A 24,516-nucleotide genomic window follows, 5' to 3' on the forward strand; every position below is an offset into this window, starting at 1 on the left:
GTGTGCTTGGGCTGATGATGGAGCTCATCACGGCCTCGCTCCTTTTATAGGTGAGGAGAGCAGCAGCGGCGTCGCACAGGGACCGGTGACGGCGTGGGCTGCGGCAGCTCGCCGTCAACTCAAACAGTGGCAGCACTGAAGGCGCGAGCGTCGAGGCGGCAAAGCCGGCGAGGACGCTGCAGCGGCGTGGGCGAGGTGGGGATGCGGAGGTGGGCGGCACGGCGTGGTGCCGACGGCAGTGCGCGGTCCCGTCGTGGGGCCGGCATGTCGCGCGTGCGCGAGTGAAAGCGAGCGCGGGTGGGGACGGCAGGGAGGGGCGTCGGCTTCCTTTATAAATGAGGTGAGGCGGTTTGCGCGGCGGAAAAATATCTCGGCCGGCGCTGTGTGCGACGACCCTGATTTATGGCGAGGTGGAGCCTACCAACAGATGAATCACAACCTATATACTAAGTACTCAAGTTTAATTAGGAGACTAACACTTAACTTATTGAAGCGACAAAGTCACGAAGGAACGCACACCTTTAAGTGGCTAGTCCAGCACTCGCCCTTCTAGCCTTACCACAACTTATCTACCTTTCTCATAAGTGGATGGCATGGCGAAAGGGGGGTTCTATTTATAGGTCAAGAGAAGTCATGGTATTAGGACAAGTATCCCCTTTTTAGAGAATTCCAAAATATCCTAGCATTTTCAAAACTTGAAAATATCTCACTTTTACTTAATGGAGAAGCAACTAGAGGGTTGACTTGAGAATATCCCACTCTTGCTTAATTGAGAAGGAACTAGAGGGTTGCCTTAAAAATATCTTACTTTTGCTTAGTGGAGAAGGAACTAGAGTGTTGCCTTGAAAATATCCCACTCTCTTACTTAATGGAGAAGGAACTGTTATTTTGTATTTTTTTCAATAGTGATGAAAACTGGGATGATACTTTTTTTTTTTTTTAGCCTCATGTTGACAATCGTCTATGAAATCCCCACCCGATGCAACAAACTCATGTTGAGAAACTGCTCAGCGAAACTGCAGCCAAAACGAATCACCCACCGCGGCGGCGGCTGCTGCTGCTACTGCTACCATCATCGGCATTAGAGATGAGACTGCACTGCGCCGACGCTCCGGCGGTGCTCGCCGGCGGGGGTGGCAGAGGGGCCGCGGCACAACCAGGCGGCGCAGGTGCAGCAGCAGACCGCCGGCGCCCGGCCCAGCGCCACCACACACGCCAGGGCCAGCACGGCCAGCAGCAGGACCAGCGGCGGCCAGCCCGCGCGACGGCCACCGCCGGCCGTTGCTCTGCTGGCCGACCCTTCATCGGCGCCCGCGGCTACGGGCAGAGCAGCCGCCGCGCCGGGGCCGGGGCAGGCTCCACCGGCGCTGACGCCGGCCACCGCCCCGGCTCCGCCGTGCTTCCTGCCGCGGCCGGCGAGCCTGAGCTCCTGCAGCGCGGCGGCGAGCCCCGCGCGCAGCCGCGCACGCTTGGACCCCTGCTTGGTGCCGCTCCTCTTCGCGGTGGCGCTCCTCTTCTTATTGATCGAGTCGCTCTTGGAGAATAACAGCCGGCGCGTCTGCGGCGGCGGCGCCCTCGGGGAGCTGCCGACCCGTCGCAGCGCCCTGCCGCCACCACCTCCGCCGCCGATCATGGAGGACCGGTGGAGAAGATGCATGACCTGAACGCGCTACTGGGATCCCGCGAATCCGGCGATCAGTCGTGACACGAGCTCCTGAGATGCTGCTCTGATCTACTCGTACAGTCCTACCCCGCTGCTGTTCAAGTGGTCAAATGGAGCTGCTGGAGCTTCACGGCAAGCGCGTGAGGATGAGCGAGGGACAGCCTGCTCCGTAGCTGCGCGTCGGCCGCTCAAATAGCGATCGGAGTCGGAGGAGCTGCGGCGGGTGGGGGACAGGAAAGTACAGGGTGCCTGCCGCCGTGGCGGCGCGTCGAGTCGTCGGCCGGCGAGATGCCCGAGGGGGAGACGCGTGAGACGCCGCGCCACGACGCGCGTGAGCGTGGCCACCTTACCGTGTCCGTACCGTACGGTACGCGCGCGCGCTCGTGGCCACCCACGTGTGGCGCCAACGGAGGAAGAAGCGAAGAGGAGCTTCCCGTGCGCTACCGCGCTGCTGGGCTGCAACCGGGCCGCGGCCCATATGGAATGGTCAGCAGAGTTCCTGGCCCAGGTGCCCTCTCACCCTCGCTCGCTCTCGTCTCGTGGATTCGTGGCCTTCTTTCCTGGCGGCGCCGCCCATCGCCAGGTCTTCGTCTGCTCCCCTGCCGGCGACGAGCGTCCACCACGTATGCCCCTCACCTTCCCTTCACTTCCCCTCCCTTCCCTCCGTGCGAAGCTGAGCACTCCAAACACTATCGTGATGTGTTTGTATTTATATCTGACCCAGTTAGATGAACGTGTCTTACACTGGATCCGTCCCCTACTCTGTAGGATTCTTCCGTTCCATGGCCTGTGTTCTTTGTTAGTGGTAGGGTTTCTGATGAGTGCTCCGAGGGCACATTTCGTGCTCTATTTTCTTTTCCGATGGAAAAAGTTTCGGATTAGCTGAAAAATGTCCGGTGACCACTTGGGACTGCTGAATCGTTTGGTGTCTGATTGGTCGTATCCTGTACTTCTGACCAGCAACCCGTTGCTTGCTGAATAGTGTCTGATTTCTTTAGCATAACTTCCATTGACAAATGAATCAGCCGGGAATCATTTTCATCTCTGCTTTCATGGAAAGAGCTAGCTAGCTAGCTTTGTTAATGCATTTACGGTACTGTAGTACCTGGTTTAAGGTATTTGATTGTAATTTAAGAAGGAGTCAATTGGGTATCATTCGGTATTCTGAATTGTAGTGAGTCCTGTTCTGGAATTTTGACATATTAATCGAGACCTCTCTTGCAAGTGAGTGACTGATGAGCAATGACTGCTCTGATTATTAGTTTTAGCAATTTGATTAGTTGTACTGTCTAAGAGTCTGGATGTTGGTGTGGAAAATGTTAAATTAGATTAGTGCCTGTTGGTTCATAGCTTTTGCTTTTAAGAAGCAGGGTTATCTGTATTTTCTTATAAAAAAAAGAATCAGGGTTATCTGGTAGCTTGATATACCAACATTTTAACACCAATGCATTGTCTTCTAAGTTGTTAATTTACTTGGTATCCTTCCTTTTTCCTGAGCGGAATAATCTACCAGGCATAACCTCCATTCAGTACCAAAATAATCTGTGGAGATAAACGGTCTTGTTATGGTGTCAGCTATCTCTCATGGGCAAAAATTCCTAGTTTTATTGATGCAATTTGAATATTGAAGAGTTTTTACTTAGATCTATATTATCCATGGGCACCAGGGGATTAAAAAGCTATTTACACTTGTCCATTTTGTGTAGCCCAAATAATTTTCACCTCATACTATGTCAGCCCACCAGATTTGTGGTGCTTGGGATGGTATTTAAGATATAAGAGTGAATCAGGTGGTACATCATTGAGTTGTATGGAGAGTATACTAATGGTGATTCCTATAGCATTGGATACATCCAAATCTGGTCTATGCTTACAGTTATTTTCCTGAGTGGCTGGCTAATCAGTAATTACTGCCTTGATGATCATGTTCATTTGCTTTGACTAAAGTGGTGATGTCATTGCTGATGCTGTGCTTTTATTCCATCTTTATTTTGTTACCTTCTCTAGGATGACCCAGTAATTCATATTTGTTGAAAGTGTAACTACAAATAGTTGGATATTAAAATCTGTCTGTAGTCCTTTACCTATTGCACAACAGACTAGGGGATTGGTAATTAGTAATTACTCTCACCGGTTCCTACCTCAGGTCACCCGTATTGCCATGCTCTGCCCAGCCTTTGTTCCCTTTCTTGTACACCCATCCGAGTGCCACTCCATGATGGTAGACATTTACTAATTACATCTTGTTTTTCTGGAGTGGTCAAAGGTTTTGAGTGATAAAAATTGTTGTCCATAAATAGAGGTTATATTTTACTTTCTAACTGATGACCATGCTCACCTGATACCTTCGGATTAGGTCGGAAGGATGAGGAAGGGACTGCATCCTCAGATGCAATGGATTTCTTATGTGACCCAGAGTGGTAGGCTGATCAATATCATGATGACCAAGGTGAACCATACCGGCAAAGTGTACCACATGAGGGCCAAACGTCAAATGGCTCAGAGCCTTGGTCAGATTGCAAAGTTCAAACGCCGATACGAGCAGGAAGCAGAGGAAAACAAGGAAAAGTAGGATGGTGTTTGCAAGGAGGTATAGTCTCTGTAACCTTAAGCACTTCTGTTGACTGCAAGTTTTTAGTTAAGGAACTTTGCTCATGGGATTGTATTTTTGATGGAATTTTCTTCTATGCGTTGGTTCCATCACTGTTGGGTTTTAACCCAATGTAGTTGTTTCTTCTCTTTCGTTATGAATTCCTGTCTGGCTGTCTTGAGCAAACTGCTGTACTTACTGTTCTGCCTTAAAGGCTCAAGAAAATCATCGATGGATTAATTTCTGATCTGACCTGATCCTGTCCTGTATTATGTTTGATGCTCATCTTTGCTGGTCTGTGCGGACCCGGATTCCAGTATCTGGTGTCGAGTTGTGAACGAGCAGGATTATTAGCTGTTGCCATTTCGCGGTCAAGTTCATTCTTATCATACATTTTTCTGTTGAAACTGGAGGATTGTGCTTGGCTCTGACTCTAAGCTGTCCAAACACTTGATCACCTTATTTATCATGAGTGTAAGTCCTTGTATGTTGTACTGCCAGCAGAATTTATATATTCTTTCGAACACACTTATAGTTTGCATGCATGCACAAACCAGTATACACATGACACCCTAAAAATATTAACACTCTTGTGTATTCTCAAGAAGTTTTTTGTTTGGAAATCTGAAGATGGTTTTCCAATTTCTCGGAAGAGGACCTTTCTCAGTATAGAAGAACAAGTGCAATATGTTCAGTAAATGAAGTCATGTTCAATTTGAGCCAATCTACTCGCACGCTAAAGTTCCCGGAAACTTTCTTTCTTGTGTTTTATTCATCAGGATGCGTATAAGAGTGGGAGTGAGCAGCTCTGAAACGTTTTAGGCGTTTGTCTGAACAAGGTTAACGTTTTAGGCGTTTGTCTGAACAAGGTTTCAAGAGCGTCGCTCATCAAGCCCTCGGGGTGTATAGCTAGCTCTGGTTTTACCCCTCTGATTTTACTTTGATTTTGCCATGTTTTGACATCAGCTTACAGTAGCTGTTCGTGTTGGAAGAGATCGATCGCGAATATCGTTTAATTTCGTTTTACTGAAATTATACGTGAAGATTCGTTTGTTACCTAGACTTCTTCCAACGAAACACAGATGACCACCATCCACTAAAACACTAGGTGAACACCAAATCATTGCAAAGCTTCGACCAGTAGAAGTTCCACGGCTGTAAATTTACCTAAATGGTATTTGGCAGGAGCAGTCGTGTCGGTCATGGAAATAGCCAGCAGCTAAACCTACTTCACGGTCATGGAAATAGCCAGCAGCTAAACCTACTCGAAGTGTGTATCGCATGTCGTGATTGAAGGTGGTCTAGCTCACAATTTATACTGGTTCAACCAATTGTGTCCTACGTCCAGTCGGGGGTCAATCAGCTGTATTGCTTGAGTCTAGATGCTCGTGAGAGTTTGGGGAGTTACAAGTTTGCGAGTGGATGATGTGGTATATCCCGATCTCCCTTTCCTAGACGGATGAACCTCCCTTTTATAGTCCAAGGGGGTCTTTATTACAGGGGAACTAAAGGTAGAAAGATAGAGGTAGAAATATAGAGTGTTCCTTACTTCGCCGGTCGGGGTTGCCAGCTCTGCCAGTCCGGACTGCCAACTCTATCAATCGGGGCCTTCCGATGACCACAGCTCAAATCCTACATCATGGGGTGGCCGTCTTATCTCGTCCCTATGCGTCATGCTCCGTCCCTAGCGCTACGCCCCGTCACTCCGTTGTGATGGAGGTGTGTCTGCCGCGTCGTGATGATGTTGCATCCCATCTCTTCGCGAGGACGCGTAGGTGGAATAGTGTCCCCTACTGTTGCAACAAAGGGGACTGTAACCCCGTGAAGGGAGTGGTTGATATGTACGGCAAGTTGACTCCGGCGTGTCCGTCCTTATCCTCAATACCTACCCTTAGGGACGGTTAGTGTGCGAGGCCCGGCCGGCCCCCGACCTCGTCAATCAGGGAAAGTGATACGTGTACGGCGAAGTCCAGTCAAGGGACCACAGTCAAAGCCGTGGTATGGACCCAGTCCCCGAGCGTCTCCTAGGTCGGGGACACGAGCCATGCTTTACCTGACCGGCTAGCCGGTCGGTATCATGGGCCTGAGCAGCCTGGACGAAGCCGTAGCCCACGAAGGTGGGCGTTCATTCCACATGTTGTACTTGGGCTAGTTGAAATGCCAGCGGGAGGTGGGTCCGCTGGGGACCCTGGGTCCCTAGACCCGTTAGAGGCCCCGAGCGGCTTTACGATTTGTTTAATCATGAAGGCGCTTTTTGTTGCCGCGCCGTGTTTTAGCTCTGAGTGAGTAGTCGCATTGTGCTGTCCAAGTTGTAGGGAGGCACAACGTGCGACGGGTTCCCTATGTGACCGTGAGTCAATCGGGGTTGCCCTTATCTATCTGCGTAATGAAGGCGCCGCAGCGGCTCCAGCTGTCTGCTCTTTGTGTAGAATCTCGAGGCCTGCCCGAGGCGGCGTGGGCGTTCAGTCGGCGGCAGACGGACTGCTCACCGTCGCCCCCTGCTGAGGTATCCTTGGGGAGGGGATGCAAGAAGAAGACTTGCAAGGAAGATGTTCCTCCCAGTCTTCCCGCGCTTGGAGCAGCCCTCCCAAGGTTACTAGTCTTACCACCTTGGTGGTGGTAACGGGTTTTTCGTATTTTGTAACGGCCGTGGGCCGACTGTACTATGCAATATTTAGTCGTCAGGGGTAAAGCATGTTTATCCCAGGGTGCATTGTATTTGCCGTGCCCGTCCGTGAGTCCGGTCGGGGGTTGGAATTTTACCGTCCTTCCCGAGTGGGAATGAGGTTCCCCGACTTGCCACGGGCCTTACCATAAAGGAGGGCGGTCGGGTCGATGGCGTCGTGTGCGTGTACGCGTGGAGGTGACCCCATCCGCGGTCTCCACGACCGGAGGGGTTGAACCGGGATCACTTGCCTCGATGGCTCGAGTGATGGGCTCGCTGAGCTCGTAACGGGTATGTCTGGGCAAAATTTCAGGCGTTCGAGTGGAATCCGGGTCCGTCGTTCATGACGGGGTCGGCATAGCCCGCAAGTGGCATTCCACTGCTCCATGACCCGCCTCCCAGCAGATGCCCGAGTCATCCGACCGACTCAGGTGGCCCGTTAGCCTCTCCTCGATGGAGATTCTATCAGCATGGCTCAAGGTTCGAATCGGACGAGAAGGTTGAGATGACCCGAATCGCTGCCTAAGCAGGTCGGGCGAGGGACGCTGGGGCTCATTTACGTTTTCTCCCCTAGCTCGCGTTTGACGAGAGGCAGCCTCGAGTCCTCCGCGGACCGGCCTTCGAACCTCGGTCGGTTGAGTTCCCAAGTCGGGACCGTTAGCACACTTTTTCATGGCCGCGCCGTATTTGTTTCGGCAGTTTTAATGTATTTCAAGAATTGAGCAAATTAATGCGATTATCGACTAGGGATGTGGCCCGTTGAGGCTTACCCGGGAAGTTAGAGGGTGAATCTCTTGGATTTCGGTCTGGTTCGGTCCGTTTTTCACACCCATGCCGCGGTCATGGTGGGTCCCCTCGTGCCGCCGACCAGCTTCGCGATCTTGGATAGAGCTTGGTGCCGGTCGTGATGGCGATTGCGGAGGCCACCACCGCTGAGTGGGTGAAAGCAGCTCGCCGTGCGGAGAGTGAAACGGCCCTGGGCAGCAGCAACGTCCAAGCAATAGAAGCCGAGTTGAGTGCCGCCGCGTGTCAAACCCGGTTTTAGAAAGAAACCAAATGCATCTCATATGTGCGCCAGTATCAAGTTCACACACATATGATAGACGATACAAGTGTATATCCAAAACAATATCGTAACGAAAAAGAGTATTAAAGTACTTTATTACATGTCCAAAAGTCTTAATCTTAAGCAACAAATGATCGTCTTTAACTAGCAGCAGAACTTCAACTTCATAAGCAGATGACTGGGAGACATATGCCTAGAACTGAAAGGACCTCAAGATGCCTAGAGGGGGGGTGAATAGGCTAATCTACAACTTAAAAACACTTCGAGCACGGTTAGTAACACAAGTGTCCGGATATTCCGGATATATGTCCGGATACTCCGGATATAGTATCCGGAGTTTCCGGAGATAATGTCCGGACTATCCGGGTATAAAAAAAATGCTACTAATCACAGATAAAGATGCTGTAAATTGAATCCAGTAAATTTAGAGGGACTAGTGGTACCTCTGAGGTGTTTCTCACCAGTTGTCTTACTCCTGAGACCTATACAATGATAGATCGCCCTCAAACCCTAAAAGGTTAGTCTCACAAGCAAACAAATACAAATGTATACTAAAATTGCGAGAGAGACACAGAATTTATTTCCCGAAGTTCACTCCCAAAGGAGCTACGTCTCCGTTGAGGAAGAATCCAAGAGACGGTGCTCAAGAACTCCTATGCTCCTCTCCCAAGGGTGAGACCAACGCTCAAACCCTAGGGTCACTTACTATGAATACCTCGGAGAGGAATGAAGATTACAAACCAGCTATGATGCTCACAAATCAATCACGCAATCACAAGCGACGCCTAGCCGTCTAGGAGCTTGGAGCTCCAAGAGTAATAAACTAGAATCCACGGGCTAGACTTGGATTGATGTGCTCAAGAGATGAAATCAAGGCTTACTTGCACAATCGTAGCTCTTGCAACAATCTCACTTCAAACCCCAAAGAAAATCACTCAAGAATGGAGCAAATGGGGAGTGAGAGGGCTCTCTTTTGGTTTTCTGCAGTTCTGGTCGAAAATGAGCAAGAGAGTGAGAGTGAGAGGGGGTATGAGGGGTATTTATACCCCCTCTCCCAGAAACTAGCCGTTGGAAGAGCGGTACCCGGAAACTCCGGGTATATGTCCGGATACTCCGGACATAGGGGTCCGGAGACTCCGGACCAACTGTTTTGCAGACCGGAAACAGTAACCCGGACACTCCGGGTATACGTCCGGATACTCCGGACATTCTGTCCGGACATTCCGGACTGAGACCCGGACACTCCGGGTTAGACACTGAATTTCACATTTAAGTCTCTTTCTGAGTGTTGAGATGGTTTCTTATGATTTTTGTGGGTTCTCTTGAGCACAACTACCATGTCTACACTAGTGGATCAAAGTTCCCCTTGATAGTACGGCGTTCCTATACTCAATTTCAAAAATAAAATCTAGTCCTTAAGAGCACTTGAGGACGCCGCTTTTCATATCCCTTTTGAGGGATCACGCTTCTCTAAAAAGCTTTGCTTAGTCACCATTAGCACCTGCACACATGCTTAATAACACGATTAAATATACATGTGCTTTGTCATTTATCACCAAAACCCACTTAGGGGCCTAGATATCTTTCAAGAACTCCTCGATGTCTTCAGGGAACTCCGACAATTATCTTGTTCTGAGCAGCATTAGTTTTAATAAAATAAGCATGAGTACACTTATAGTTGGTACTCAGCAAGTGGAGTAAATTATATGACATGCAAGACCAATTTCAAGGAATAGCTTATATGGTTTGACTGCGATAAGCACTTTTAGTTGGCCAAGTTTTATTTAGCAAGTATTAACTAAGTGTAAATGTATACCAAAACCTTTAAATAAGTAAAAGAGATAAGTATCAACAACATAAATAAAGAATATCAATTTAGATCATCTTCAAGTTCTATTATCATGTGAGGGTTCAAGCCACTCGTAACCACGAGCACGACTGATATATCAGTTTTTACTCTGCAGAGGTTGTACACTTTACCCACAACTCATGTTTCCCTTTATTCCCAGGTTTGTAAGGCCCTTAAACACTTTCGAGGTGAGTGGCAGGGATTCACTACAAGACTTTTATAAAGATTTTCTAACTTGCAAATGTCCGCTAAGGTTTCAGACCATAGTGGTATGACCCATCCTAATGAGGAAGACGTCTTAACTAGGATCATATTTAAGTCTCAAGAGGATCGAGCTATACCCCATCAACGCACTCCCCTCTTACCCTTTCGGTAAGACCATTACAAGCTGAAGTTTCTAATTAATTAGCCAAGACCAGAGCCATGTAGTATTGTGGTTGCACTATTTTTCTAGGTGGTTCTCCATATTCCAATTAATGCAATGATCTTATAGTTATCACCATAAAGTATTCCATGACATGAAATAGAACAAGTGTAGTATTGTTTCCAAGTTAACTAACCATATTCTAAATAGTTGAGCAACTAGCATAGCTACAATATAAAGTAAACAATCCAGGTTTAATCAAGGAAGTAGAATAGAAACTGGCATATCCTTAGTTTGGGACCCATCATATTATAGGCGCATGCATGCATATTAAGTAAAGGCGTGTATTAAGATTATTAGAACCGAAGTACACAAGGACCACTTGCCTTCCTCAAAGAGTTGCTGCTGCTCACCGGTGTCTTCAAAGCCTTACTCTTGTGGATCCTCGAGCTGCGCACCGTCTATCACATCACACAAGTTCATACAAGGAAGGAAGTCCGACAAATAAGAAACAATACACCAAACAATGTAAACAGAACAAAACAAGGTTATAAACCTACTGTACACATCGCAAGGATCGTGTGAGCGCAAGAATCGATGAAAACGGAGTTAAAACGGAGAAATTATGGCTAAAACACAGCTTCAGGGACTTACTTGTAAAAGATTTGAAACTAAAAGGGCTCTGAACGAAGAAATCGAGGGCTAAAACATAATTAAACCTTAAACTCGAGGGTCAGCATAGAAAACCAAGGGGTTAGGGACGGGTTGGATTTGTAAGAGCCAGGGGTTAAAACAAAAGAAAAAGGACCTAATCGTAAATACTTTTGAACTAAGGTGGAGCGCGGGTTGATTTTCATAAAACCGTGGGGCTATTTTGCAAAAACGCCTAGGGTTGACCGGTACGGGGTTGGTCCTACTCGGGGTAGATCGGATCTGGGTCATCCGATCTAGATTGGACGGTGGGCGGCGGGTGAGGCAGCGAGGGCGGCGACGTAGGGCTGCCGGCAGCGAGTTTTACGGCGGTGGCGGCAACGGGGCTCACCGCAGTTGGCTGAAATCGGTGCTTCAGAAGTGGTTTCGCGTGGGGAACGGCCGAGGAGAGAGAGTGAGACAGGGAACGCGATGTGGAGGCCAAGGGGGCGGTGCGGTGGCCGGAGAAGGGCTCACGGCGGGGGAGCGGCATTATTGCTCCGGTGAGCAATTGCTCCGGTGAGCAATTGCTCCGGTGGCCCCTTTGTCATCAAGTGCCAAAAAGGAAGTGAAAAAAGGCAAGAAGGTCTTCTACTCATCATCATCTTGGGCATCCTCATCGGAGGTGTCCTCATCCTCATCCGAATCGGGGATTTCGCGGTAGTTTGGAGGTGCTTCTTCCTCGATCTCTTCCTCTTCATCAAATATCTCTTGGCCACGAGGAGGAGAGCGACGGGATCGTGTAGGGGCACATGTGCGCTGACGTGGGCGAGGAAGAGGAGCATGAGCAGCAGCAGTGGCGGCCTCATCCGCAGCATCCCATTCGGCAAATGGGTCATCAAACTCGGGCAACTCATGGTATGGATCCGCCGGAAGCCCCAAGTGACTCTTAATCTCAATTATGTCACGACGGTTTTCATTGATCTCTTGAGTTGCAGTCTTGCACATGCAGAAAATGCTCTTAAGAGCCCTCTTGATAAACGAATCATGATGACCACGATGAGAAGAAGATGGACCCGAATAAGATGGAGCTGGGTCAAACCTTGGTTTCCTTGTGGCACCGGCATGAAGAGGAGGGGCGTGCGGTGCATCACCGGATCGAGGACGAAGGTGTAGAGCAGCATGCTTGCAATCCTTGGGAAAGGTAACCTTGGTAACCCTCTCAATCATATACATGATGTAAGGAGCAGATGGTAGAAACTTTTGTGGATCATTCATCGTCCTCCTTAACTCATTCCAAATGAAATCCATAATGGAGAAGGGTCGCCCACCGGGCATGACACGGGCAAGGAGATTGCAAGCAAAGTACCTAAGAGTAGTGGCATCACCATCCTTAGCATCAATGGTGGCATGAAAGAATTGGTTCATGGTGTAGTAGAATGGTTGAAGAGTGCTTGCATTGCCGGCTTCCGCTAGAATAGGGTTGTAGAAAAGAGCCGGTAATTGACTTGGCTTTAACTGATGTTCCACATGAATAGGATCCCTCTTCTCATCCCCTGAGCCGAGTCCAACGAGTCTAGAGAATGTCATGTAGTCAACTTCATATTTCACTCCCTTGGTGGTCCAAAAGAAAGCAATTTGCCTTGCATCATAAAATAGAGAGGAGTGAAATTGAGCAAGAATCTCCTCATTCCAATCATACCGAAATCCCATGATGTCATAAAGACCAAATTCCTTGCACTTTGCAATAGCTTGATTGAAGAATGGGTCATTCATCCTCTCAAAATAATCCCAATCAACATACTTACAAGGAACAATGGGAGCTTTGCCCTTGCGCATGACAACGGAGGAGTAGAAATCTTGATGCAACTGACACCAAAATCTCCTTTCCAAATTTTCAGCCTTCTCATACTTGTAAACGTCCTCCTTGCGTGCATCCGTAAGTGCCACAGTCTGCTTGAAATAGTTCCTCCCCATGGTAGTAGTAAACTCAGTGAGAATTTGAGTACGGTGAAGCTTTGGGCACCTAGGATATTGCCGTTGATCTTGTGGATATTCAACTTGAAGATGAGGAGGAGTGCGAGGGCAGATATCCCAAGCAATTCCCCGTCTCGATGGATTAGCCCGAGAAGGAGGAGGCACGGCCATGCTTGGCATCATGTAAGGAGCTTGACGAGGTGGACGGGCTTGTGAGCTGCTTCCTGCAGGCTCTTTGCCCGGACGGTGACGAGGACGAAGTTCTCTTGGAGGAGGACTAGGAGGTGAAACTTCCTCCTCTTGGATTTGAGGATCATGACGGCATTTTTGCCGTCTCTGACCGGAAGAAGCAGGTGCACGCTCACGTCCCATAGCCTGGACATAGGATATATCGATTAGGAGCAAACTAGAAGCAATAGGAATGAGACTCGTAGGCTGAAATTCTAAGAATCCGGAGTTCCATCCGGAGTCTCCGGACATCGACATATGAACCCTACTTTCATGAAATCTAGAGATTTGACCATGGGATTTGAATGAAATTTGGGGCACAAGCTGCTGCACATGAGGGAAGATAATGACCCAAAGGATATCAAGTTTTGACCACTACATTGAGAGATCGGGCGATTTGAAGTTTGAATACCTTAATGAAGAGGAAAGCGCGGGAAACTCCAAATCCAAAACGTTCTCCGGAGATTCCGGATGAGAGAAATCACTCCCTTCAACGATTCGCAAATCTTACGGGAAAATGTGGTGGAAATCGCCCCTTGGGCGAGTGGGAGGCAGTGGAGAGGAGGAGAGGCACGGTGAAGGTGAAAAAAATAAGAGATAGAACCGTTTTTGACCGACCCCCCCGCGGTATATATAAGATGGTTTTACCATCCGGAGTATCCGGACATATATCCGGAGTATCCGGACGTGTGTCTGGAGTATCCGACTCCCCCTAAAACTGAGATGGATTCCAATGAGAATAGGATTGAATTTTGATATGAGAGATCTAGTGATGTGAGAGTCTTACTTAACTTGAGACTAGCCAGCAATCAACAATGGGAACAATAGTCTCAAGTAAGCAAGAAAAGATTCAAATTATTTTGAAAGTCACACTCCTAGCAATTTTAGTAGATTTTTCAAAAACCAATTTCTCTATAGCACTCAAACATGTGCATGATCTCAAAATAAGTTACGAGAATCCAAAATATTTAGCTCACTCCTCAAAGTACAAAACCTTTGCTCATCAAGTGGTTTAGTGAAGATATCGGCTAGTTGTTTATCGGTGCTCACATGACTTAAAACGATACCTCCTTTGGCTTCATGGTCTCTCAAGAAATGGTGACTTATGTCAATATGTTTGGTTCTTGAGTGGTTAACGGGGTTGTTAGCTAGCTTGATTGCACTCTCATTGTCACACAAGAGTGGGATCTTGCTAAACTTACAACCAAAGTCGCTCAAGGTGGATTTCATCCAAAGTAATTGTGCACAACAAGCACCTGCAGCAACATATTCGGCTTCGGCAGTGGATAAGGCAACGGAATTTTGTTTCTTGGAACTCCAAGACACAAGGGACCGGCCAAGGAATTGACAAGTCCCCGATGTACTCTTCCTATCTACCTTGCAACCGGCATAATCCGAATCGGAGTAGCCAAGTAGATTGAAAGTGGAGCCCTTGGGATACCACAAGCCAAGGTACGGAGTGAAAACTAAATATTGTAGAATTCTCTTAACAGCCATAAGATGACATTCCTTGGGATTAGCTTGAAACCTTGCACACATGCACACACTAAGCATGATATCGGGTCTAGATGCACAAAGGTAAAGAAGGGATCCAATCATGGAGCGATATACCTTTTGATCTACGGCCTTGCCATCTTCATTTAGATCGAGATGTCCATTAGTCGGCATAGGTGTCTTGATAGGCTTGGCATTCTCCATGTCAAACTTCTTCAACATATCTTTGGTATACTTGGTTTGACAAATAAAGGTTCCTTCCTTGAGTTGCTTGATTTGAAATCCAAGAAAGAATATCAACTCTCCCATCATGGACATCTCGAATCTCTTCGTCATGATTCTACCAAAATCCTCGCACCAAGATTGATTAGTAGAACCAAATATAATGTCATCGACATATATTTGGCACACAAAAATTTCTTTATCAACTTTGCGAGTGAAAAGAGTAGGATCGGCTTTGCCTATCTCAAAGCCTTTCCTTAAGAGAAAATCCTTAAGACATTCATACCATGCTCTAGGAGCTTGCTTAAGCCCATAGAGCGCCTTATGGAGCTTGTAGACGTGATTAGGTAGCTTAGGATCTTCAAAACCCGGTGGTTGCTCACCATACACCAATTCGGTGATTGGACCATGAAGAAAAGCACTCTTCACATCCATTTGGTATAGCTTGAAATCATGGTGAGTTGCAAAGGCAAGCAAGATACGAATTGACTCAAGCCTAGCTATGGGTGCATAAGTCTCACCAAAATCCAAACCTTCGATTTGTGTGAAGCCTTGAGCAACCAACCTTGCCTTGTTTCTTGTTACCACGCCATGTTCGTCTTATTTGTTTCGAAAGACCCACTTTGTTCCAATGACGTTTTGCTTGGGTCTTTCTACCAAGGACCAGACTTCATTCCGTGTGAAGTTGTTCAATTCTTCTTGCATGGCCATCACCCAGTCCGGATCATCCAAAGCTTCTTCAACCTTAAGTGGTTCCAAAGAAGAAGCAAACGAGTAATGCTCACAAAAGGTTGCTAAACGAGAACGAGTGGTTACTCCTTTGTTTATACTTCCAAGGATGTTATCTATGGGATGATCCTTTTGGATAATTTGATGAATTCTTGGATGAGGAATTTGAGTTTCATGTTGTATAGGCTCGACTTCTTGTTCAGCCTGAAGTTGATCTTGATGTGGAGATGACGGTTCATCTTCTGTAACCCGGATACTCCGGACCTGTGTCCGGATACTCCGGACAGGGGATCCGGAGTCTCCGGACATAATAACGAAGTTTCCGGGTAGAGCCGCGGAAGTCGATGTAGATGACCCTTTGAACATCAACACATCATCATCGTCTTGATCCTCTTGTTCTTGTGGCTTTATTTCACCAGTGGCTAGCTTCTTGATCGCCTTATTTGGTGATTCTTCCATGCCTACAACATCATCAACTTGCTCTTCTTGAGAGCCATTAGATTCATCAAATGTCACGTCACACGCAACTTCAACACAACCGGAGGTTTTGTTGAAGACACGATATCCATGAGCATTTGAGGCATAACCAAGAAGAAAACTTTCATCAACTTTAGATGCAAATTTAAAGTTCTTGGGCTTCTTGTTGAGAATGAAGCACTTACTTCCAAAAACTCTAAAATATGACACGTTAGGCTTTTTACCAAGTAGAAGCTCGTAGGCCGTCTTGTTCAAGATCTTGTGAAGATAAAGACGGTTGATCGCGTGGCATGCCGTGTTGATTGCTTCCGCCCAAAATTGATCCGAAACCTTGTATTCATCAAGCATTGTTCTTGCGGCTTCAATGAGAGTTCTATTTTTCCTTTCAACAATTCCATTTTGTTGTGGAGTATATGGAACGGAGAACTCATGCCCAATGCCCTCTTCTTCTAAGAATTCTTCAATGTTGGTGTTCTTGAATTCGGTGCCATTGTCACTTCTCACTTTCTTGATCTTGGTCTCGAATTCATTTTGAGCTCTTTTTGCAAATTTCTTAAATGTCTCTTGCACTACACTTTTGTCATGCAAAAAGAATACCCAAGTGAAACGAGAATAATCATCAACAATGACAAGTCCGTATTTGTTACCACCAATGCTTATATAAGCCACCGGGCCAAAAAGGTCCATGTGTAATAGTTCAAATGGCTTGACGGTGGTGATGATGCTCTTTGACGGATGAGGAACACCAACTTGCTTCCCGGCTTGACAAGCACTACAAATGCGATTTTTCTCAAAAGAAACATTTGTTAGTTCTAGAATGTGATCCCCCTTTAGGAGCTTGTTGAGATTTCTCATCCCAACATGAGCTAGTCGGCGATGCCATAACCAACCCAAGCTAGACTTTGCCACCAAGCATGTATCAAGTTGAGCCTTTTCTTGTGAAAAATTCACTAGATAAAGCTTTCCCTTGAGTACACCCTTGAAGGCAACGGAGCCATCGCTTCTCCTAATGACGATCACACCTTCGTTAGTAAATAAACAATTGAAACCCGATGCACAAAGTTGTGATATGGATAACAAATTATACCCAAGAGATTCGACTAAGAGAACTTTTGAAAGAGAGAATTTTGAGTTTAGATCAATGTTACCGGTACCAAGCACTTTTCCCTTTTGATTTCCAGCAAAAGTAATGTAATGATCATCATTTGATTCTTTCAAACTCTCAAATATGCTTCCTTCTTTGGTCATATGATTTGTGCATCCGCTATCAATCACCCATGTTGATCCACCGGAAAAATATTCCTACAAAACAAGATTATTCCTTTCTTTTAGGTACCCAACAATACTTGGGTCCTTAAGTGTTAGTCAAAAGCACTTTGGGTACCCACACATGGCTTTTCACCTTAGTGTTCCATGAGCGGTGACCCACAAATATAGCAACCACTTTACCATGGTGGTTCCTAGTTAAAACATAATCCGCATAAAATGACATTTAAGATAATGTTTTTGGTGTCTTGGGTGTTTGGAATTTGTCTAGTTTCAAAGAGGATGCAACAATTTTGGCACCTTCATCACATGTTGTGCCTCTCTTGACAAACTTGATTTGACTTAACCCTTGCTTCTCACTACTTCTCCTATGGGTGGGAGTTGTCATGTTCACTAGACCTCCTCTTGCCCCTAAGGTGGCCTTCTTGTTATTCTTGACATAAGGAATGGTTTGAGAAGTGCCATCTTCATTCTTTCCTAGTCCCTTACCTTTCTCAAAACCATATTTGCTTAAGTATTTTGAGCCAAACCCCTTGGTATGCTTCTCAAACTCACCTACCCTTGGTGAGGGATTTGTCTTGAGTACTTTCTTGTGAGATAGTGCCTCTTTTTGTACCAATTTGTTGAGCCTACATATCTCTTTCCTCATGGCTTGCACTTCGGCATGGTTAGTCACACAAGTTTGAATATCAACATTAAAGCATTGTGCACAACCATTACTAGTTGAAGAACTAGATGACTTTGATGCCTTACAAGTGTTAGAGGAACTTACTAAGAGAGTGCTAACTTTAACTTCAAGTGCCGTATTCATGGCTTGCAAGCTTGTTAAGCTATCTTGAAGTTTATCATTGTCTCTCTTTAAGTTAGCATGAGTGTCTTCAACTAAAAGAAGTTCTTTAGTTAAGTCATCCACTTTTCTCCTTTCACTAGTAAATGACTCTTCTACCTCAAGAAGCATGTTATCCTTGGCTTTTAGAGATTCTCCAAGCCTCTTGTTTTCCTTCCTTTCATAGGTAAGGTGCTTGTCAAGGGTTTCGGATTTTTCTCATTAAAGCCTAAACAATTCCTCTTGTGATTCAAGAGTCTCATCTAGATCATCTAGTTTCATTATTAATTAAATTATTCTAGTTGCCGCACTCTTGCCATATTGTTTAATAAGACTAGCAACTTCATCATCATCATCTATTTCATCATCCGATGGATTCGGAGATATTACCTTTGAGTTCTTTGCCATCAAGCACATAATTGGATCTTGATCTTCATCATTGGTGAGATCTTCAAACAAGCTTGGTTGATGTGAAGATGAAGTCTTGAATGCCATGGTTGCAATATCTTCATTGTCGGAGTTGCTTTCTTCATTTGAATCCCATTCTTGACCAAGATGAGCTTCACCAACATGCTTTTTATATCTTGGCTTATCCCTCTTGGATGAACTCTCCTTGGCATTCTTGTTCTTCTTCTTTTCTTCCGGACAATCCGCAATGAAATGCCCGATTTTCTTGCAACCGAAGCATGGCTTGCTTGATCTTCTTCTTGATTCATTCTTGTTCTTGCCAAAGTTTCGAAAGTTGCCCTTCCTTAGAACTCTTCTAAAGTTCTTGATGAAAAAGGCCATTTGCTCATCATCAAGCTCATCATCTTCACTATCACTAGAGTCATCAATCTTTGAGGGTTGAGTCACTTTTTCCTTGCCTTTCAACTTAGCTTGAAGAGCCAATCCCTTATTCTTTGCAGCTTGCTCTTGTAGATCGGCCAAATCTTGATTTATTTTGACTCTCTTCAATTGATCATGATGAGCCTCGATTCTTCCAAGAACATTCTCGGCGGTGAAATGCTTGAAACCCCTCTCCGCTCTTATCAAACTAGGTAATGTGACATCCCTAGCCATGTAGACGGTTAAAAACTTATCCACTATCTCACGATCACCCCATTTGTCTCCACCAAGAGACTTGATTTGATTGGTGATCTTTTTCATGCGGTTGCACATCTCCTTGACGGTTTCATCCTTTTTCATGGAGAATAGACTTAGTTCATCTTCCAAAGTCTTGATTCTTGATTCTCGGATCTTTTTTGACCCTTGATGATTTACTTGGAGTGTGTCCCAAGCATCCTTGGCGGTAGAAGAATCTTCAATTTTGTCAAACTCTTCCGGACTCACGGAAGAGTGAAGAATGTTCAATGCTTGATAATTTCTTTGTAACACATATGCTTGAACGGGTGTTGTGGCTTCTCCATCTTCCGGGATCTCACACCCTACTTCAATGATTTTCCAAAGATCCTTGTGAATTGCACTCAAATAACCAAACATTTTGGTCTTCCATTGATTATACCCCGTTCCATCAAAATAAGGGGGCTTTCCCATGTGAATTGAAGCATTGTGATCACTAGGAATTTGAAATGTGTAGTCATGACCAACTTGGTGATAGTCGGCTCTTTTCTTCACCTTTGAAGAGCTTGAAGATCTTCTTTTGTAGTCATTGTCCGAGTCATCACTTGACTCGATTATAACTTTAGTGCTTGATTTCTCTTTCTTTCTTTACAATTTTTTCTTCTTCCTCCAAGCCTTCCATTCTTGAAATGACATCTCATCGTCGGTTGTTTCCAAATCACCTTCCTCTTCTTGTAGCCTGTTCTTTTTCTTATCTTCTGATTTTTCAAATAACTTCTCCTTCTGCACTTCAACCATTGGATCGGCTTGACCCTTGGATGAAGCGTCACTCGACATCTTGACTCTCCAAGCGGTTAAGCTTCAAATATGGAGAACCTAGCTCTGATACCAATTGAAAGGACCTCAAGATGCCTAGAGGGGGGGTGAATAGGCTAATCTGCAACTTAAAAACACTTCGAGCACGGTTAGTAACACAAGTGTCCGGATATTCCGGATATATGTCCGGATACTCCGGATATAGTATCCGGAGTTTCCGGAGATAATGTCCGGACTATCCGGGTATAAAAAAAATGCTACTAATCACAGATAAAGATGCTGTAAATTGAATCCAGTAAATTTAGAGGGACTAGTGGTACCTCTGAGGTGTTTCTCACCAGTTGTCTTACTCCTGAGACCTATACAATGATAGATCACCCTCAAACCCTAAAAGGTTAGTCTCACAAGAAAACAAATACAAATGTATACTAAAATTGCGAGAGAGACACAGAATTTGTTTCCCGAAGTTCACTCCCAAAGGAGCTACGTCTCCGTTGAGGAAGAATCCAAGAGACGGTGCTCAAGAACTCCTATGCTCCTCTCCCAAGGGTGAGACCAACGCTCAAACCCTAGGGTCACTTACTATGAATTCCTCGGAGAGGAATGAAGATTACAAACCAGCTGTGATGCTCACAAATCAATCACGCAATCACAAGCGACGCCTAGCCGTCTAGGAGCTTGGAGCTCCAAGAGTAATAAACTAGAATCCACGGGCTAGACTTGGATTGATGTGCTCAAGAGATGAAATCAAGGCTTACTTGCACAATCGTAGCTCTTGCAACAATCTCACTTCAAACCCCAAAGAAAATCACTCAAGAATGGAGCAAATGGGGAGTGAGAGGGCTCTCTTTTGGTTTTCTGCAGTTCTGGTCGAAAATGAGCAAGAGAGTGAGAGTGAGAGGGGGTATGAGGGGTATTTATACCCCCTCTCCCAGAAACTAGCCGTTGGAAGAGCGGTACCCGGAAACTCCGGGTATATGTCCGGATACTCCGGACATAGGGGTCCGGAGACTCCGGACCAACTGTTTTGCAGACCGGAAACAGTAACCCAGACACTCCGGGTATACGTCCGGATACTCCGGACATTCTGTCCGGACATTCCGGACTGAGACCCGGACACTCCGGGTTAGACACTGAATTTCACATTTAAGTCTCTTTCTGAGTGTTGAGATGGTTTCTTATGATTTTTGTGGGTTCTCTTGAGCACAACTACCATGTCTACACTAGTGGATCAAAGTTCCCCTTGATAGTACGGCGTTCCTATACTCAATTTCAAAAATAAAATCTAGTCCTTAAGAGCACTTGAGGACGCCGCTTTTCATATCCCTTTTGAGGGATCACGCTTCTCTAAAAAGCTTTGCTTAGTCACCATTAGCACCTGCACACATGCTTAATAACACGATTAAATATACATGTGCTTTGTCATTTATCACCAAAACCCACTTAGGGGCCTAGATATCTTTCAAGAACTCCTCGATGTCTTCAGGGAACTCCGACAATTATCTTGTTCTGAGCAGCATTAGTTTTAATAAAATAAGCATGAGTACACTTATAGTTGGTACTCAGCAAGTGGAGTAAATTATATGACATGCAAGACCAATTTCAAGGAATAGCTTATATGGTTTGACTGCGATAAGCACTTTTAGTTAGCCAAGTTTTATTTAGCAAGTATTAACTAAGTGTAAATATATACCAAAACCTTTAAATAAGTAAAAGAGATAAGTATCAACAACATAAATAAAGAATATCAATTTAGATCATCTTCAAGTTCATTTATCATGTGAGGGTCCAAGCCACTCGTAACCACGAGCACGGCTGATATATCAGTTTTTACTCTGCAGAGGTTGTACACTTTACCCACAACTCATGTTTCCCTTTATTCCCAGGTTTGTAAGGCCCTTAAACACTTTCGAGGTGAGTGGCAGGGATTCACTACAAGACTTTTATAAAGATTTTCTAACTTGCAAAGGTCCGCTAAGGTTTCAGACCATAGTGGTATGACCCATCCTAACGAGGAAGACGTCTTAACTAGGATCATATTTAAGTCTCAAGAGGATCGAGCTATACCCCATCAACGCACTCCCCTCTTACCCTTTCGGTAAGACCATTACAAGCTGAAGTTTCTAATTAATTAGCCAAGACCAGAACTAGGGTTGGCAACGGGTCGGATTCGGGTCGGGTAAAGCAAATATCCGCCCGCGAGCGTACCCACGACAGCAGGCTGTACCCGACCCGAATCGTACCCGCGGGTACAAAATCCTACCCGTACCTGTACCCGACGGGTATCGGGTCGGGTATCGGGTACCCGTCGGGTATGACACAAACAGCAATTTATATAGCAGTTTATACAACAATTATGCATGTGCCATGTATATACTTTCAAAAAAAATTCTGCATATATACAATTGAAATTTATGGCTGCCCATCAGCCCACAATTCACACAAGAGACTTATAATGTATCCAATAGTTAACCAAAATGACCAAACAATAAAATTTATGGCTGCCCATCAGCCCACAATTACACAATGACACAAGCAACATTAAGTAGTCACAATTACAGAACAGAAATAAGACATGTCCAATTGTCCATCGGTCCATAGTTGACAACCCATACACACAATGCAAAGTATTAATAATACATGTTTACGGCTGAAATAAAACACGAATAACAGTCCACATGATCAATTGATCACACCAGTACACAACTTGCTTTAAGCCTTTAGCCCTTTAAGCTTCAACTTCAACTCGCTTTTAAGCCTTCAATCTTCAATCAATAATGGTATAATATAGTTCATCCTAGCAAGAGAATTAGAGAAAAGGTGAAATAGCCAAACAAATGTAAGTATTCAATTAACAAAAACTAAGAAAATGAGTACTACAATTTACAAGTATTACCATTTCATCCTCCAAACATAGCCCGCTGCCCACATCACTTGATTTACATGCCTTGAAGCTTCAATCAATAATGGTAGAATCTAGTTCATCCTAGCAAGAGAAAAAGTGAAATAGACAAACAAATGTTACTATTCAGTTAACAAAAACTAAGAAAATGAGTACTAAAGTTTATTACCATTTCCTCCTCTTCATCCTCCAAACATGTCATTAGTGCATTCATAAAACAAGATTGATCACCTAACATATCAGCACGAGACCAAGCTTGCATACACATCAACGCTTCAACTGTTTTTGGAGCAAGTCTACTTCGATGCGGGCTTATTACCCTCCCTCCTGTGCTGAAAACTGATTCTGATGCTACTGTTGTAACGGGTATTGGCATGATATCACGAGCAATTTTTCTAAGAGTTGGATACTTGATTCCTGCAACTTGCCACCAATTAATAATATCAAGCTCTTGAGTTCTTGGCAGCGTTGGCTCCTCTAAATACAAATCCAACTCAGTGCGCAAATAACTTGATTGTCCGGGTGCTTCCGAGACGAACTTGTCAAACATACCAAAAAAAGCATCAAAACCTTCATTTGGAGCAATATTTCTACTAGCAGCACCTAAACCATCAGTTGTTGCTATACCCTCCATGGATTCTTGATATTCCAATAGCAGATCATACAACAAACTTTTAACTCTAGACAGCTCATCATCTATAATTGAAGAACCTTCCCCATAAATAGTATTATAAAATACTTTCATGAATATTAATTTGTACCTAGGATCTAAAACCGTAGCTACTTCCATAAGACCATGCACATCTGTCCAATACTTTTAAAATTTATCTTTCATCAAGGAGGACATATCTTCTACCTTGGGGATATCACTGGTTCTCCATTTGTCAATAGCCAAATAAATCAAACATATCTTGGGAAAAAGAGATTTGCTGTGACATAATTGGATCCCGATAATAACTCAGTTGCATCAAAGAAAATTTGCAACCTACCACATAGCTCCCTAGCAAATTTCCAATCATCTTCCGTTGGTTTAAAAGGAGCACACAACTTTTCTTTACTTGCTAGGCGATCAAAAACTAGTTGATACTCTAGTGCAGTGCTAAGCATAATGTAGGTTGAATTCCATCTAGTCTTGCAATCTAGAGCTATCCTTTTCTCGTACTTAATATTCATTTGGGCTGCTGTCCGCTCAAAACGCTCGTGTCTTTTAGGTGTGGCACACCAGAATCCAACACTATCACGCACCCTTTCTATACCATCATCCATAACAGTCATTCCATTTTTAACTATCAGATTTATAATGTGTGCTGCGCAACGCATATGTAGCAGTTTACCACCTAAGATGAGGGAGGAAAGGGGCAACTTATCTTGCATAATATTCATCAAACTGTCGTTGGTGCTGCAGTTATCAAGAGTAACTGTCGAGATCTTCTTCTCAATTTGCCAATCTTGTAGGACTTCATAAAGGACATCACTTATGACTTCAGCGGTATGTGGAGCGGGCACATAAATAAACCTACAAACAGCAATAATCAAATAATTTTCAGCTACAATAACACAATTTTCAGCACACAAAGATGAGTAAGAAAATGTATGATATGCATCATTGCATCAATTACCTTAAAAGAAAAGATTTCAGCTTCCAATCTTCATCAATAAAGTGTACCGTAACTGACATATATCCCTTTTT

The 24,516-nt window shown here is 45.0% G+C and overlaps 1 protein-coding gene across 1 annotated transcript; it reads right to left on the reverse strand.

The window, feature by feature from the left end:
- Positions 1-927: 927 nt before the first annotated feature.
- LOC112883778 lies at positions 928-1,952 on the reverse strand. Its single transcript, XM_025948994.1, has one exon. The coding sequence runs from the start codon at positions 1,655-1,657 to the stop codon at positions 1,082-1,084; it is 576 nt and encodes a 191-aa protein (XP_025804779.1). The 5' UTR covers positions 1,658-1,952; the 3' UTR covers positions 928-1,081.
- Between the last annotated feature and the right edge of the window lie 22,564 nt (positions 1,953-24,516).

This window comes from Panicum hallii, chromosome 3 (genome assembly GCF_002211085.1).
Source record: "Panicum hallii strain FIL2 chromosome 3, PHallii_v3.1, whole genome shotgun sequence".
Classification (NCBI taxonomy): Eukaryota; Viridiplantae; Streptophyta; class Magnoliopsida; order Poales; family Poaceae; genus Panicum; species Panicum hallii.

Excerpts from the sequence above, each read along its gene's own strand:
- LOC112883778 (XM_025948994.1), bottom strand. The coding sequence starts at position 1,657 with ATGCATCTTCTCCACCGGTCCTCCATGATCGGCGGCGGAGGTGGTGGC.